Source organism: Larus michahellis, chromosome 13 (assembly GCF_964199755.1).
Source record: "Larus michahellis chromosome 13, bLarMic1.1, whole genome shotgun sequence".
Taxonomy (NCBI): domain Eukaryota; kingdom Metazoa; phylum Chordata; class Aves; order Charadriiformes; family Laridae; genus Larus; species Larus michahellis.
The window spans coordinates 5,492,544-5,510,245 of NC_133908.1; the positions used below are offsets into that span (position 1 = coordinate 5,492,544).

The 17,702-nt window shown below is 40.2% G+C and overlaps 1 protein-coding gene across 19 annotated transcripts in view; it reads left to right on the plus strand.

Annotated features, from left to right (window-relative positions):
• The window catches only part of DEPDC5 (DEP domain containing 5, GATOR1 subcomplex subunit), a 46,661-nt gene that overhangs the window by 556 nt on the left and 28,403 nt on the right, over positions 1-17,702 (plus strand). For 10 of the 19 annotated variants that reach the window (XR_012589752.1, XR_012589753.1, XM_074606238.1 and 7 more), the window contains exons 2-23: positions 794-911; positions 1,777-1,864; positions 2,574-2,620; positions 3,102-3,187; positions 3,986-4,069; positions 4,741-4,790; positions 5,294-5,363; positions 5,710-5,788; positions 6,728-6,789; positions 7,664-7,733; positions 8,103-8,175; positions 8,907-9,010; positions 9,355-9,429; positions 9,752-9,886; positions 10,374-10,435; positions 10,542-10,615; positions 11,652-11,721; positions 12,254-12,290; positions 13,017-13,137; positions 14,186-14,409; positions 15,983-16,186; positions 16,703-16,838. Coding sequence is in view for 17 of the 19 variants with exons in the window: in XM_074606238.1 (XP_074462339.1) it covers positions 854-911; positions 1,777-1,864; positions 2,574-2,620; positions 3,102-3,187; positions 3,986-4,069; positions 4,741-4,790; positions 5,294-5,363; positions 5,710-5,788; positions 6,728-6,789; positions 7,664-7,733; positions 8,103-8,175; positions 8,907-9,010; positions 9,355-9,429; positions 9,752-9,886; positions 10,374-10,435; positions 10,542-10,615; positions 11,652-11,721; positions 12,254-12,290; positions 13,017-13,137; positions 14,186-14,409; positions 15,983-16,186; positions 16,703-16,838 (2,009 nt within the window). In the remaining 2 variants the exon portion in view is untranslated. The remainder of the gene's footprint in view (positions 1-793; positions 912-1,776; positions 1,865-2,573; positions 2,621-3,101; positions 3,188-3,985; positions 4,070-4,740; positions 4,791-5,293; positions 5,364-5,709; positions 5,789-6,727; positions 6,790-7,663; positions 7,734-8,102; positions 8,176-8,906; positions 9,011-9,354; positions 9,430-9,751; positions 9,887-10,373; positions 10,436-10,541; positions 10,616-11,651; positions 11,722-12,253; positions 12,291-13,016; positions 13,138-14,185; positions 14,410-15,982; positions 16,187-16,702; positions 16,839-17,702) is intronic. The other 9 variants (XM_074606244.1, XM_074606240.1, XM_074606250.1 and 6 more) reach the window with 1 other exon arrangement.

The following is a 17,702-nucleotide window of genomic DNA, read 5'->3' on the forward strand; positions in this document are numbered from 1 at the left end:
TATTTTAACGCATTTTGGACGTGCGAGTTTTCCCCAGTGTGTCTTTGTAGCTCGGGTTTGAAAGGCATACTTTAGAGTTCCTCTGCGTTCGGATTTGCTGTAAGAATGCAATTATAGCAAATGCATTATAACTAGAAGAGACTATATTTTAATTTAATAACGTGGTTGTAATTTTATGAAGAAAACCTTGTTCCTACTGATATTTTCCAGTTTAAATGCACTTCTAAAAAGAGTAGACTTCAAAGGAGGACCTTTACTTTTACAATATGCTTTATTTTAAATGGAAGTGGCAGGAAGAAAAAAATGCGATAGCTAATGCGGTTGAAACAAAGTAATGCAATCCGATGCCACAAACTTAAGTGTTTGTGTCTGTAGCGCTGCCCTCTGCTGGGTACAGCTCTGCTGTTGGTGTGAAATCATGTGTTTGTGGATTCCAGCATCTTTGAAAGATGTGGAAAAAGACGTGTGAAAGAGGAAAAAAACCAGAAGATACAACTGGCAGTGGGCATAAATCTGGGTATTTGTTTTAATACGTTTAACACAAGGTTCAGAATTTATCCTTGAAATATAAAAGAGGTGATTTTAGAGAGTGGTACTAGCTCTGACAGGAGTGCTAGTAGAAGAGGTTGTTACTAAACTTTTAGTCTGATGTTTATTAAACTTTGTAATGTGCCTGCCTTTCAGGTGTGGCATTCTTGGCTATCTGGTGGTACAACATCCTTTGTTCATGCACAGAGTATAAAGAATGGTTTTGTAATGATGGGGTCTGTGTTTGCGTTCATTTCCGTATTAGATATGCAAGATGTCTTCAACTGTTTGTACTCGAAGCAGCTGAGAAAAACTGGAATTCAAGATGAGAACCAACAAGGTGTACAAGCTCGTCATACATAAGAAGGGTTTTGGAGGCAGTGGTCAGTATCTCCTGTCTCATAACAATAAGGCCAGCACTTTGTTACTTAATTGAAAGCAATTAACTGATTTATTGGTCTTTTTAACAAAACAGTGAAGATGGAACTTTGATGAGAGAAGCAGTAGTCTCATAACAACGAGGCCAGCACTTTGTTACTTAATTGAAAGCAATTAACTGATTTATTGGTCTTTTTAACAAAACAGTGAAGGTGGAACTTTGATGAGAGAAGCAGTAATACCAGCCAGAGTTTGGAAAGGTCTTTTTTAATAGCAAGATACAGCAGAATAAAGTTGCATTTCTCAGAGCAGAATGAGATTACACCTACAAAGTAACATTGCTTTATTCTCCCTCGTCCCTTTTGTTGTGTCAGTTTTGTTTTAACCTTGTATTTCAGTCACTCTTAATAAGTGACAGACAAGTCAATAACTTATGACTGTGTGTAGATGTCTTTCAGTGTACTAAGAAAAACATCCTTTATTTGATTGTTCTGTATTTCTAGACTTAAAATTGTAGCATGTTAATAAAGCTCGTTAAGATTTCTGTAGCTATCTGCTTTCCTACTGATGTTTGTTATAAGGAAAAATACATAAGAAGATTCTGGTCGCTTAATTAAGGCACACTCTTTCACTGAACAAATCTGTTGTGAAAGTTCTGTGATTTGAAGGAAAAGGTTTTGCCCACAAGAGTGGCAAGATTGAAGTGGCTGGGTAGGAGCACTGTCACGTGCTGAATGTAACACATTGCTGACTTGTTAATCCTGGGCTACTGTATTAAGTAGAGTAAGCTGTTGTGCACAAACGTGCAAGCATCTGTGTTTGGTATATATCTGTTCATTGCGGTTTTCCTCATTCATTTGTGTCTTGTAGATGATGAACTGGTGGTGAATCCTAAAGTATTTCTTCAAATCAAGCTGGGAGATGTTGTCGAAATTGCACATCCCAATGATGAATACAGGTGAATTCTCTTTTTGCTGATACCAGTCAGGTGTGCGTAGAACACTGAAAGGGTGTGTTCATGTGCAGTAGCTTCTAGAGTGAGAGGCTCTTAGAGGTGGTATAGCTTTGCTTCAGGATGCTGCCATAGTTGTGGGTTGGTTTTTTTCTACTGGAAGAAAAGTAAAGGATATAACTATAGCAGGAGCTGTTCCTTGAATTTTGTGGAATTCTTTGTGTTTGGTGTTAGTTTGCTGACCTTTCATTGGGCAAGTAGCACCTGAATATGGAGTCTACAATGTCTTATCCTCTTCATAGAGCTGCTGTTACGAAATGATTATTCTTCCATCCTATAGTATGTCCTAGGCAAAATTAAAAGTTCCTGGTCAGCTGTAAAAACATAAACCTTCTTATACGAAGCTGTTCATCCTGCGGCCCCTATCTGAAAAGGAGGATTACACTTGTATAAGGTTCTGAGAAGTTCCTGTGTGACTTACTTTCCCATTTAGAATATCATCTTTACCTAAAGAGTACTTTATAATTATAATAGGTATAAAGAATAAGATGGTGATAGGCAGAGCGGGTGATGTATGAAGCTTTCTAGGAAACGTCAGTGTTTCTCTTTAACTTATCCCATGCTCCGTGTTACTATATAGTTTTGAGAGAGAGATTTACCAGAGTAGACTGTTGGTATCTCAGCTTGTCTACCTTTTTTCTTTTTTGCATGCTAGTCCCCTGCTTCTACAAGTGAAGTCACTTAAGGAAGATTTGCAGAAAGGTAAAACCTTAGACTCCATAGTATACATGGTAAAATCATAAGCAAAGATTATGTGATTGGGCTGTACTTGTGATTGACTAATGTGTATATTTTAAGAAAATCAATGCTTAGTCTAGTTAAGAATGGAAGAATTATAATTTTATCAGAAAATGAATAGCCCATTTTAAATCTGCTTATGCTTGAGTAAGGTGGGGTATGGTTTAAACAAAATTGGCTTTTTAGCCTTACATTTTTATTTCTGCATTTTCTGACTAGCTTTATATCTTTTCATCTTGCGGGAATTAATTTAGACTAAACTTTGAGTTTATCTTGCCTGCTTTGATTTTATTGACTCTTAAATTGGGCCATAACTGAACATAACTCTTGCTGAGGCCCTGAGTGTTTCATGACTATCTCACTGTATTGCTTTTGTACTTGTAAAACACTTGAAGCCTTTTGGGGATGTTCATTTCTCAGTCGTCCTTTCTCATTTTTGTGGCAGAAACTATAAGTGTGGATCAGACAGTTGCACAAGTTTTCCGACTGCGGCCATACCAGGATGTCCATGTGAACGTTGTTGACCCAAAGGTGTGTGGCTTTGTGACTTTTTTACATCTGTCCCTTCACTTAGCTCACATTGGAGCCCTGTGAATTTTCATCTACAGTATACTGGAAAAAAAGGCATTTATTTTTTATTGAAAGGTATTTAGCCTTCTTTCCTAAGAAAATGAGACTTGGGCAATTGAACTGTTTGTTTGGTCGTTATGTGTCTCTCTCTTCTCTCCCTACCATCCCTGGTCTCTCTTTGAAGTCTATGGACCAGCTTCAACACAGCTTGATAGAAATTTAGAAATTTCAAACATTCCAGAAATTCTGGGTAACCAGAGACCGTAGAGAGAGATAGTAAGTGGCCTAGTCAAAAGAAGAGCCATGGCATGGATTTGCAGCATTTGACACCAGAGAGCCTTGTAAGAGAGGCATCTCTTGTAAATGTCCCAACTATCAAACGAGCTTCAGTCAGAGCTTACATTCAGCACAAGACAAAAATCTGCAGGAAACGAGGCTTCTTTAATGTCATGAACAACGAAGTAATTTCTTTAACTTGTGCTTCCAATTTGCACTGAGACTTGCAGCACAGATTTAGTCCTTGGGCTTTTTCTGGTCACATTGTGCAGTGTCTTGCAGCTCGCAGTAGTTCCAGTAGTTCCATGCCCAACTTTGGCAGTTAATCTGATGGGACTTCCCTCTTATCTTGCATCTGTTAGTGGTATTGACTTGATTTAGAACAGCCTTCCCGGTAACATTTGGTTCTTAATGGAACAGATTGAAGGGCGCTACTTAGAAACAACAAGTAAAACCTAGGCACTGTTTTCTTCCGTTTCCCAGGAGGTGACCTTGGACTTGGTGGAGCTGACCTTTAAAGATCAGTATATTGGGCGCGGGGATATGTGGCGACTGAAGAAAAGTTTGGTAAGGCCTCTGCTGTCCTTATCTGTATGGTGGAGGTGATTACTTAGCTGTTTCTTTGCTTGCTATAAAAGAAAATAAGTGTTTTACAAAATACAGAAAACCAAGGACAAGACCAGTGTCAGCAGCGCCTGAGGAAGTTATGCTGTAAGTGGTACGTCAGAGTTGGAGAAATGGATGTAAAAGTGTTGCAGAAAAAAATAATCCCATCATTTCCTGCTGTATTGCAATAATGTTTATTACTGCCTTGAGCACTGAAAATGCTGTTGAGAGTTTTCTTATGTTCTGAATTTTAATGATTCACTGCATTTGGAAGGAATTGAATCCAAATGTTTTTCAAATAGAAGTATGCTAATGTATCCCCTCTCCAATAGTACCGCTCAATAAGCAACTGTGAGAAGATTTTGTTTCTGCATCCCTGAAGTGCAGTTTTTGGCTCTCTGAAGCACAGTGGATTAGACAAATGAACCCAATAAAAGTTCATGTGTGTAACTGTTTTCTGTTGTCTGTTGCAGAGGTTCTGTAGGCTGAGGTATTAGTAGTAAATATGCTTAGTGGTGTTTGTGATTTTATGGCAGAAGTCAGGTACCTGAACGTGAATGGGTTTTTTTTGTAAATTGGTCTGCTCACTCTGAGCCTACTGTTCTTTAACACCTGTAACTATTCTTTCTTAGGTCAGCACATGTGCATATGTCACCCAAAAGGTTGAATTTGCGGGCATCAGGTCAGTGCCTCTTCTGAGGGCTTACTGTTACTTATGACTTCAGATTAGTGAGTCTGATAAGTGTATCCGATCTTTGAAAAATCCTTGGCACTTGTAGAGATTCTGTCTGCACCATGGGGTAGGGTAAGGCTTCTATCTGATTTGGGGTGAAAGAAACTAATAGTAGGACAGCCAGCCGCACTTGTTGCCTCTGATGGATGCCATATAATTTTCCTTTTACCTCTTATATTTCTCCCCTTCCCAAGATGTTAATAGTTCAGATGGGGGTTACTTCAGTTGCTGTTGAGATGACAAAGGGGCAACAAAATGTCCATACGCAGAGGGAAACAGCTGTCTGACATCTTTTGGATTAAAATCGGGTTTTAACCAAATAAACTTCTACTCTGTCTTCAAGTCACCCTTGAATACAGATTTTAGTATACCCCTTTATTTGCTCAAATATTGACTCTCTCATCTTCACATTCACTGTGGTTAGCAAGTGTTCTGTGCTCCTTTTCTTCCAGGGCGCAGGCAGGTGAACTGTGGGTAAAGAGTGAGAAAGTCACCTGTGGATACATCAGTGAGGACACCCGGGTAAGAATTCAGGGAGCAGGGGAAAGGAAGTTTTTCTCTTCGTTTACTTGCCAGGTTTCTTGTAATTCTGTCTTGCTTGCAGATTTGTATGGATCATTTGAATTGGCTGTATTGTAACGTGAAGAATGGCAATAAATTCAGGAGAATGAGTGATTATTAAACTTCAACTCTTCTGCGCTGGCAGCACTAGGAATTACTCAGGCTGTTGAAATGCCAGCTCGTTAGAGGGGAAATTCCCTATGATGCAGTGGGCACAGTCATATAATTTGCTCTGTAGTTAACTTCTGCATTTGGCCCTTCTAATGAATGTACCTTGTTTTAAATAAGGTATTTTATTCTTTTGCAGGTGGTCTTCCGCTCCACTTCTGCCATGGTTTATATTTTTATCCAGATGAGCTGTGAAATGTGGGATTTTGATATTTATGGTGAGTAGGTAACTGACCTGCCTAATCGTGAATGTGGATGGCAGCAGCTGTCCTTTCTGTCCCTACTAGAAAACTGCCACTAGTACTTGTATCTGCCACTACTAGAAAACTAAAATACCCTGGTTTTGGCCTAGGCGGTGCTCTGAGGTGTCTTCTTAGATCCTTACTTGCTGTGTCATGCTTTTGTGTCTCCTGGCTATTTGTAATTTTCCTTTCCCCACTGTTGGGCTTGGTGCCATTATCTCAATGGTGAAATCAAGCAGGCAACTGACTATGAACCTTGGAAAGGTTTTCTGTGGATATAAACATGTTTGGTGATGAGGGCAGGTGCAAGCCTGTGTGAATCCTGAAAGTAGAAATGTATGGAAGTTCTGGTCAAACAGAACCTTGATGTTTTAGATTTCTCTTAACTTTGGCTTAGCGAGGAAGCAGAACCCCCACCTTAGCCCAGGTAGAGTCAGCTAGAAGTGTTACAACTTCAGGCATTAAGAATGAGTCACTTATCTGTGACTCATTGTCTGTGTCACTGTCCCAGTTTTTTTCTGGCTTAATTTTTTAGCAAACCTCTTACCACTTCCTTTGACCATGTGTTTAGGCATATGTAACTGGGCAACTATTCAAAACTGAGCAGGGGATCAGTTGTGCATCCTATGCCTAAAAGATGGTACAGATGCTTTCCCAGCATGCTGCGAATGTGTTGGAAAAAATGAATTTAAAGGTCAGATCCTTTTGATGGTAAGAGTCTTGTTTACATCCTCTGAAACGTAGTCATGCTTTTCAGTCTTTTTATCGTCTATGCTTTAGTGGTATTAGCATTCATTATGCACACAGTTGCTCTGATTCTAATAAAAATAGTTGTCCTAGAATGTCAGGGTTAAATATACCCCATAGTTTAAGTGACTGCTGTTATTTCATGCTTTGGAGATGTTTACTTTGCAGGGGACCTATACTTTGAGAAAGCTGTGAATGGTTTCCTTGCTGACCTCTTCACAAAATGGAAGGTAAGTAGCTACTTGAGTTCATCCTGTTCTGAAAGAACAAGCCAATGCCATCTTAATGAGCCCATTGATGTGCCAGTTTGAGGAAGACCCAGGTTGTTCAGGCAGTGCTAAGATTTACAGGACTATGAGAGGTGGCTCCTGGGCATTAAGAGTGGTTACTGCAGGTCTGCATTAAGTCATATATGTGCCAAGTGATTGTCCTGAATGTTAAGGAGAGCAGGAGCATGCCCAACAGATTTGTCTCATTTTCATTGTGCTTTTTGTCCGTTGGAGAGTTATTAGGAGCCCTGTGTGACATGTCTGTAAAATGCCTGTTTTGCTTTTAGTACTGCTATACCATGTTGGGCCTGAGCAGCGCTGGGGCTTACAGGGCTTTTACAAGTTTTTCCTTTTGAGGCGATAGCCAGTGTGCTCTTTACAGCTTAATTCCATTGCATGCATTAGCACCATAACTGTTTAGTGAAGTTTTAATTTTTTTGTTTTTCTGGAATTGTTAGAGGTATCTCTCTAAACAGTAACAAATAAGAATATCAAATTGCCATGAGTATGTATAAACAAATTCAGTCAACTGTCTTTATTTTTAAAACAAAAATCTTATATCTTGGCAAGTGTAGAGAGGAGTTTCTCTAGAGACTGGTGGAAAGTGCTCCTGTTAAACGTGATATAGCCTAGAAGTACAGAGTCTACAGGACAGACCATTTTGTTATTTCATAGAGGCATATGCAGATATATTAATACAGCAGTCTACCTTTTTTTAGTTACCTTTGATCCTAGGTGTGAGCCGCAAGAGGGTGTTACTCTATGTGTATATACACAGTTTTCTACTGAATGTGACCCTTAAGGTTTTCTTTTTTCATCTCTTCTTCTTGGACAGGAGAAGAATTGCAGCCATGAAGTGACAGTGGTTCTATTTTCTAGAACATTTTACGAAGCAAAATCTATAGGTATGTAAATTCTGTGTTTTTAAACCTATCTCCTTCTCTCTCGAAAGTTGGCCACAGGCTGCCAATGACTTTTTTCCCCCTATTTTTTATGTCCATGTCCAATGTATTCCCTACCAAGCATAGTGGACGCACACCCATTCTTATGAAAGTACTATAGTGAAACCCTTACATAGAAGAATGTGTCAAGCTTTCCTTATCATACTCAACCTGTCATATTGTTCTAAAAGCATTTTTAATATTGTGTAGGAGATCTGATATTTCTCAAAGTTGAGGGTTTTTTTCTAATGGAAGTAACAGCTCCTTAGTAGAAAAGGTGAGTCATTTCTATACAAGAGCATAGGATAATATGTGCTTTTGCTTCTGTTTCAGATGAGTTTCCTGAAACACATCGTGCATCAATTCGTCAGGATCATGAGGGAAGATTTTATGAAGATTTTTACAAGTATGTCTTTCTCCCAGTTCTTTCACCTCTTGTCCCACATATGTATGTGCAACTTGTGGAGAGTATCATGTTATGAACTATAAGACCTTGCAAGGAATTAAGATAGCGAAAACCAGCTATGAAACTGTCAGCAAATTGATGAGTAGTCCCCATGCCATCTGTGAGTGTGCACACGTATTTGGTATGTCAGTCTTCCACCTGCATGTGAATAATGTATTGTCTGTGCTGTATCCGAATTGACAATAAACTTAGAAGTTTTGTAGTGTTGGGAGTAGTTTTTGCATAAGGCTTGACTGTTCTCCAGATCTTTACGTTCTTGAGTAGGTGAAGAAGAGATGCTGCCATTGCTGAAACCACAGGTGACCCCAGTTAGGTACTGGAGCTGTTTGGCTGATGGTCACAACAGATGCAACTCTCAAAGCTTTTATTTGATTGTAAACTTGGACTTGTTAATGACCTTACTGCTTTGCAGAACAGTATGATATTTGACATACAATGTTGATCGCCCATTAAGAAGTGAAAGATTATTCTGGCTGGGGATGTGCCCAGCTTTGTGTGTGCATCTACACCTTAGCGATTGCTACGTGTATGCAGTAGTTCTAACGTGCTGCCTAACAGAAGGAAGAAAGACTCACCTTTTTGTGCATTCCTTTTTTTATAGTTTGTTCACCCCTTCTCACTTCCTCTTCATAGCTTGCTTTCATGATCCTCATTGAGTTGTACTCTTCTAGAGTTGTAGTTCAGAATGAGAGACGAGAAGAGTGGACTTCGTTGCTTGTGACCATTAAAAAGCTTTTCATCCAGTATCCTGTGTTGGTACGACTAGAGCAAGCAGGTATGAGAATCCTCCTTACTCATGCTTTTACCCTTCTCTTCGCCCCCCCCCCGCCCCTCCCCCCCCCCCCAATTTTTTTAAGTTGTCTCTAAACTCTCTAGTTTCAGTTGGAGTCTGGTATTGTACTTAGTGCTCCCCTGGCTAGGTTATTTTGCTTGGATCTTTTTGTGAGATATACCAATACCAATTTTGCCTGTAATTTGTTGGAGTGATAGGATTTACTCCAAATGTAGTTTTATTTTGTTGTCGGTTTTGTGTTGGTTTTTTGTGCTTTCTTTTTAAAAAAAGCTAGTCTATACAGAGGTGATTTTTTTCTTTTTTTTTCCTTCTGCACACTTGTCCAGAGGGCTTTCCTCCAGGTTACAATTCTACCTCAGCACAAGGGAACTACCTGGAGGCCATAAATCTTTCATTCAATGGTAAGTTGTGAACAATGGATAAAAATATCTGGGAGGAATCATTAAAGCAGCTGCCAATAAATGGGTATGGACTTCTGTTGCCTGTTTTTAACAGGTTCCCGTCTTCTCTTCTGTCCTAACTCTTCTATCTCCTGTAGTTTTATTAACATTTATTGGTTGGACAAGGCTGTATATAGGCCCTCCCATGCTTGCATGTGCTTTGTGGAAACTTGTTTAATACCGTTGTTAATGGAAAGTCATCTCCCTTGCTTTGGAAAAAAAACCACCCCAAAACGTCTAGCATCTTTTTTTTTTTAATGTATTCCCTAATTCTTTCTCTTAGTGTTTGACAAGCATTACATAAACCGGAACTTTGATCGGACTGGCCAGATGTCTGTGGTTATCACACCCGGTGTGGGTGTATTTGAAGTTGATCGACTCCTTATGATTCTAACCAAACAGCGGATGATAGACAATGGTAAGTAACTAATGATACTGTGCAGTCCTTATGAGGCAAACAGATATATTTGGAAAAGCTGTAGCCTTTTCTTGCTATGAAAAGTAGCTATAGTAACTTGTGTACTCTGGGGTACAGCTGGAAGACTTGTGTCTGCACTTCATGTTGAAACGGGCAGATTTTCGGAGAATTTACAGGCATTTAATTTCTTTTGTTTGTGATAGAGAACTTTCCTCAAAGAGGGAGAGTTCCTCTATAGAGGCCTTTCCCTTAAAGGATAATCTTCCATGACTTGAATTAGTTTAGAAGAAACATTTCTTTTTATCCCCAGTGGCACTGTTGGTTTGTAACCATACCACAGGACTGTTAACTACCATTTTCAGTATAATTACATCTTAAAATCTGATATAAATACAAATTGGGCCTTCAGCTCAAATTGATGATCTGTTTTGGCTTAGCATATCAGTCCTGCTTGGGATAGCAGAACTCTACTGTTCTTTGTTTACAGGGATAGGTGTGGACTTGGTATGCATGGGAGAGCAACCATTGCATGCTGTACCGCTCTTCAAGGTAATGCATGCTTCTGTTCCCTTCTTTCTGCTCCTGCTGGCAATGTTACTCATACTGTGACTAGCTAGACACAAGTGGTTGCTATGCTTCTAAATTACTCTTACAGCTCCATAATCGCTGTGGACCTGGCGACTCCAGATTGGGTGATGACTACAATATTCCACACTGGATAAACCATAGGTAGGTGAACTCTGTCAGCCTTTGCTGAACGCTTCTGTTTTGCTTTCCTCTTTATAATCCGTTGAATTCTCTTTCTTCTTTCATTGCAATGAAAGAAGATGCCTGTCTATCAGAGATGATAGGCAATTTGCAGAGGAAAAGGTCTTGATCTTAAGCTCTCTTTCCGGCTAACTTAGTTCTAGCCTTTAGTTATGCTTGAAGAAAGTCACGAAGCTAAACAAAAAATACAATCACTTCAACTAGATTGGTTATTAGTGAAAACAAATACATCCCAAATGAACAGTTACGACTAGAGAAAATGTGGATAACATGGGTAAATGTTGGAACAGTTGCAGGAAACACTGAGGCTCCGTGTTAACATTGCTTTATTCCAAGACATGGTAGGTTTCCTTTCTGCTTTCTGTTAAGCGTTCCGTGCCATAGTACTCTCTTTTCTTTCCCAACACATAGAGATCAGGGCTCAGAATGAAAACTACGTCTTCAGTCTTTGTTCTGCTGTACAGTTTATTTTTTTTTTGCTCTATTTTAATACCTCATTTTATCTATATGTGTTAATCGACTGTCCTGAACATTTACCATTTGTGGATTGCTTATACCCAGTATTTTTGAGCGGCTGGGAGGGATCTGGATCCGATATTTGCCATAGAGGAAAAAGGTGTTTAAAGGCTTATTATAAGCCAAAGGCAGGATTTAAAATATTCAGATGACAATAAGCATATCTTAATGAATAAATTATTTAAAATAGGAGGAGGTCTGTAGTTTTCAAGCAGCTGATGTGAATCATTGCTGTCATATAAATTAGGGAGAGAATTGTCTAAACTGCACAATACGGTATAGACAGTGAAAGTGATACTTTTCTGTAGAAAGAGGAAGTGAACTGGGGAATGCACATGTAAGCGTATTGTCTTATGCAGAGAAAGGTATCCTCTTTTCTCCCTCTAATACCTAGCTCAAATTCGTGGGCTGTTTGCTGTGTAGCTAACCAACTATGTTCAAGTCTTACAAGACAGCTGAGCCACTCTGATTTTCCTTTCAGTTTCTACACGTCCAAGAGCCAGCTCCTGTGTAACAGCTTCACTCCACGGATCAAGCTGGCAGGAAGGAAAGTAGGTATCTTTCTGATTTATCTTTTTTCTTATTAGCTTGTCAAGTACCTTTTCTTAGCCAAGCATCAGAATCTTTCTAATAAGTATTCCAACAGTTGTAACTAAGTTTCTGTGTTAAAAGACAGTGAAAGCAAAGCTGTAATGATTGTTGTAGGAATTGGAAATGAGGGACTAGTTTATAGGTCTTTCCTTTCTAGGATGAAACTAGGTGAGAAATGTTTTAGCCACCATAAAAATTATTTTCATTCTGTAACGAAGAACTCTGTGGAGAGGAAGAAAGGTGTTGACAAAGATGTGTTTTTTACACAGGTTTGTGACCGAGTATCAGTATTTAGTACTTCTGGAGTGGTCTGGCTGCTTCGCTGAGTCAGCAGGATAAACTTTAAGTCTGATGCTTGACCACACTGGGGGATATTTCCGTAGAACATGCTAACTGTCTCCCTTTTCTCTGTCTTTTCTCTTGCTATCTCTTTTTCTTTTTTTCGGTTTTTTTTTTTTGGTCATGTCATACTTCCTTTGTTGGACCCTCCAGCCACTGACTGAGAAAGCAAAAAATAACCGAGACGCCTGTGAGTAATTCTGTTCTGGAATAATCTATCCCACTGACTCCCAAACTAACAAACAGCGGTAGGAAGATAATGGCACTTCAGCAAAAATGCTACTGATGAGATACGGGAAGGGACAATTGTTGCAGAAAACTGTCAAAACCACATAGTCGTTATCCAGGATGTTAATGTGCCTTCTCGGCAAATAACTAATGTGGAGGGGTGGGTTTCTGTCCTGCCTGCTTGTCACCTGGCGAGAGGAATAGATGGTATCAGGCTGGTGTGCTAGTGGAAATGTTTGTGGTAGTAGGTCAGGAGGCATTCACTGGCTTGGGATGTTGTCAGCGCTATGACCACAGAAGAGGGAGAAGCCTGCATTCGTTTAATACCACCTTGTTTCAGGTAGATGTACGTTCTAAAAGTGAGGCTGTCCATTCTTTCAAAGATGCTTTAAAGTGTGCTGTTCCCTTATGAGGGAACTTGGGCATCTGTTCATATAAGGATTGATTTGTTGATTATTAATTTAATGTCTTGGATATATGGGGGAAAGGTAGTAGGGCCTCGGCAACCTTGATTCAGAGGCACCAATCTTGATAACGGAGCTGCTCCAGCTGTTCTGCTTATGAGACTTTTGTATGTGATTTCTTTTGGAATATATACTTCTGTTAGTGGTGAGAGTTGGATACTTGTAACTTGCAGATTTTGAACATTCTTGAGTGAGGTTCCAGTGCTATATGATTTTTATTTCAGCATTAGGGGCTCCAAAAGATGCCGAGAATGCCCTGCCTATCCAGGTGGATTACGATGGCTATGATGCCCAGGTGTTCAGACTGCCAGGCCCATCCAGAGCCCAGCGCTGTACCACTTTCAGGTAAGAAGCTTGTGAGTGTACTAGTTCTAGAGCAGCCGTGTTACGGTGTATTTCTTGTTGTGTAAAATGCTTTGAGAAATATAAGGAGAATTAAGCTCCACATGCTTACAATTGAACAAAAAGCTTTATCTGTAGCTAGTATTTATGGCCAGTTGTCTGGTATTTTACTGCTAAGATAGTGTGTGGGATCTAGGAAAAGGCATAAGTATACTTTTTCCCTACATCATTAATTTTGTCTGAAGTAGTTCCCAGCAGATTTTGCAAGCTGGGTGAGAAAGTACTTGCACAATAGACCTACAGTTGTAGAAATGACACTAGTTTGATGCACTGCTTAGTAACTGGTACTGGACCAGAGTGGTGGGGAACATTCCCTGAAAATGATGCTTTTCTGAACGAGAGAAGAATCAGAGAAGCTGAGTGCAGGTTCTCAAATATTCCGTGGCCTTTCCTGTGAGAAGAAAGACTAATTATCCTCAGGTCCTGGCCAGATTCATTGAACGACCTATAAATTTTAGTGCTTTTTAAAGAACATGGGTTTGATGAACTTCAAGTATTTTTTACTTTCCTCCTTTCAGTAGTATTGCCTAAATCTGAGGAAACTGTGCACGTGCACTCACTTGTTGATAGGAGATGCTTGTAGAAATCCATGCTGGAAGATGCCAATGCAGTTTAGTAGTTAATAATTCCAAGTACGTTCCCTATACCTATGTGTTCCTAGCACTGTAGGCTCGAGTCTAGTATCTTGTAGACCATATCTGTATTACCAGCTTGGTGTGGTGTCTGTACAATTGCAGAAGGAGTCGAGCATGCTCTTTTCACAGACGTTGTGCTGGAAGCTTTTTGAAGTTCTGTTCTTCTGTTGTATGATGCACAAAAACTATGTAGTACCCACATAGTCAAAAAAAACTGGTAACTTCCTTGTAGTCCTCTTCTTGAGCTCACCTGTTGAGTATTGACTCTCTTACATGACTTGGGCCTGCTCAAGTCCCTTGATAACTGAGGAATGAATCTGTTTTACATATCACTGGACATAATTCTTTGTTTTCAGCAGGTCTGTGAGGGAGAGAGAAAGTCGTACCAGAAAGAGCTCTAGTTCCTATGACGTCTCATGCAGCCCTTCTCTGCAGAGCCGCACGCTGCCCCCAGAGGAGGTGAGGAGCCAGGCTTCTGATGACAGCTCACTGGGCAAGATCTCCAACATCCTGATGATCCCACGGCCTCATCTGCACCAGTGTGAAGTCAGCAGCTCTTTGGGCTATACCAGCACCAGAGGTTAGCCTGGGGCAGATGGGAAAAGTGCATTGGGTGGTGACAGGGGAGGGAGTAGGTGGAAGTTTGTGTTGGCCACTGCCAGGCCAGCACAGAGGAGATGGTGCTTACGTTAGCGTTCATTGTACACCTTTTCTGCAGCTCCAGCTATGGCTTGGCTGTGCATTCTCCCTTTGTTATCCTTGTCCAATTCCATTGCTTTTTTTATTGGCTTGTCCTAAATAGAAGTGTCCTGACACTGATTTGCTCTTTTCCCTTGTCTATTGCCTTCTCTAATATTTGACTATTCTCCGGTGCCTGCCTGCAAATGTGGACATATACAAGTAACTTTTTATTATCCAGGTCACCTATAATCTGTCAAATGAGAATTGGTCTTAGTAGTGAGCCCTGGGGGACCCTGCTTATAACTTCTCTCTATGGGGATTTGTTGTCATTAAGAGTCACTTTCCAGATCCTTCCTTTTGACACACCGTACTGCTGAGCTGTCTTGGTATGTTAGCAGTACTCACAGTTTCCTTTTTTTCCTTCCAATTTAATTTTGTTCTCGGACAGTATGCAGTATCTTCCATGAACCCAGCTCGTTTCTAGGTAAATTGCGTTCCTCCTGCAATTGCTTGATCTTCTGTAAAAATCTGTCCCTGAAGGCTCTTTATGTGTGGTTTGTGTGGTTTTTTTTTTTTTTTTCCATTCATGCTGTATGACACCTGATACCATATTTATCCTGTTACAAGAATTAGATTTACTGGTGCGGAACTGCTACGTAGAGTACTTCGCATTACATTTACCTTTCATGTTTTCCCCTGTTGTCAGTTAATATACACTTTTTTGTATTTCTGTAACTCCTTTAGTTGTGACCCAGCTGAAGGTGTGCAACTGTGTGGGGATGTGTGTGGAATAGGACTGGTGGGGTGGGAAGAGTCAGAGTAATTGAGGTTTTTCACAGGTTCTAGTTGGCAGTATAGAGTGGTAAATGAGACCCGTCCTTCTCTTTGGGATTTCCATTTGTTGAACAGAGTAATTTCTGCTTAGTCATCTGCTCTATTTCTCTCTTCTATTTCTAAATACCCACATTTCTGTCCTACATTGAAGACTAATGACTAACTGCTAGCTGAGATCGTGCCCCACGTCTCCTTGAAGTAATCCCTTATTTCAGTGGTTAAATCTGAATGTTACAAAAAAGGCATATGTTGCTCAGTGGTAGCTTCTGCTGTGCCTTTGGTACTCATCCTGATGTTTCTGGTGTGACAGTCTTTTGATTTCTCAGGAATTCTCAAAGCTCTGACTAATTCTTCATAGTTGACTGAAGAAGTGGTTTCTTTACAGCTTCATTAGTATAAAGTGACAGAGCGTACAGCAGTGCTGTAATGGCAGATGAAATAATATTCTTTCTTGTCTGGATTCTTGGTTATGTCGTAACTTGTAGACTGTATTGAAATTCCTTTCAGCTTCTCTCCCTGTCTACTCCCCCGCACTCCTATTCCCACTTACCCTGGGGAATCCTTATATCCTGAAGCAATTCATTCTCTTCTGCTTGGCTTCTCGTGGTCTCACGCTGACTTTAAGTTGTGTTTTCTAGATGTCCTTGAGAACATGCTGGAGTCTCAGCAACGTGACTCCAGTGCCCCTGGGAGGTTCCACGTTGGCAGTGCAGAATCCATGCTGCACATCCGGCCTGGGGGATACACGCCCCAGCGGGCACTGATAAACCCCTTTGCCCCATCCCGCATGCCCATGAAACTCACATCTAACCGGAGGCGCTGGATGCACACTTTTCCTGTGGGTGAGTCTGTTTCATAGCGTATTAGATTGCTCTTACTTTTTCCTTGTCCAAGCACTAACAACAAGAGAACCAACGTGAACTCTGGTGACTTAACGTCTCTGTGCTGTAACAGGCTGAACTAAGTGTATAGGCTTGATAAATCAGAGATCCTCTTCTTGAAAATGTTACTGTCCGGTGGCAAACTTGAAGCACATCAGGTACTGTGGAACAGTCTTACAGTAGATGGAGGCTGTTGAAGTGAATCATAACTGTAATTTGGGTTGACTTTCAGATGCTGAATTGTTCTCATATTTGTTTAGCGCCTTGTAAGTAGACCCTCCAAAATTGTTTAAAAGAATATTCTGCTTCTCTGCCTTCAGAGAAGATGCCAGAGGTTGAAGTCTTTGAAGATTTCGTAAACATGCTTTCTTAATTTCCATTAGTTAGCATTGCCTGTGTTGTTGACAAAAAGAGGGTACAAGCAACTGAGGAATGAATGCAGATGTGGTAATTAATGATCAAACTGTAACTGTGCAGGTCCCTCGGGAGAAGCTATCCAGATCCATCATCAAACCCGTCAGAATATGGCAGAAATGCAGGGCAATGGGCAGCAGGATTTGACACATTCCTCTGCTGAGCTGCTGGAGCTGGCTTACCATGAGGCAACTGGCAGGTGAGGTCCTTAGGATGAATTTGTGTAGACTTTGCATGAACGTCCCTTTTCCTTAAGATTTTATATAAGTTACAGTTAAAAAGTTATTAAGGATCACAACCACATATGCAGTATATACTTTTATTATGAGATAGGAAGACCTCTTGGCAAGGCTGGAGATGGTTTACCTCCCCTTATTTGGGGAAGGTGGTAGTTCATCACAGAGAGTTTGCAGTGCACAAGCAATACAATGCATCTTTCATGGAACTGTTCAAAATTGCCTTCTAAAAGCCTGTGTCTTTAATTCTTGACTTCTTATCCCAATAGCCGTGATCTTCATCCCAGAATAGAACACTTTTTATCACAAAGCGTAGCTTTGCCTCACAGTAACTGTTGAACGATTTCAGTGCTATCTGTTCAGTACAGCCACCAAAAACATCAGGGATGGATTACAAATGAAAGTACCTATGTTTGTAAAATAGTTTTCATTTAAAAGAAAAAAAAAAAAAAAAAAACACAACCAAGTTTCAGTCAGCATTGGAAGCTTATATTAATTGCTGTCTCTGAGAAGCAAAAAAGATCCCTGTGTTACTGGATGTGGCGTAGTTGTGGGGAGGCTGTTTTTACAGTGAGAGAAATCAGATTGTTCACCTAGGCCATTTTTCAAGCTGCACAGTTGTTCTGCACTCTCCAGATACTGTCTTACCCATTTTTTATCTGATTATTCTTTCATTGACAACACTTTGTCCATGTTTTTCACTCATTATTAAATGTTGTCTGCCAAAAGCATTTTGGTAGCTTAGGCACTTTAGAATTGCCAGTAAGTGTTTTCGTTTGTTTGTTTTCTTTCATCATTAACTTTTGTATCTTTCCTGCTATGTGTTC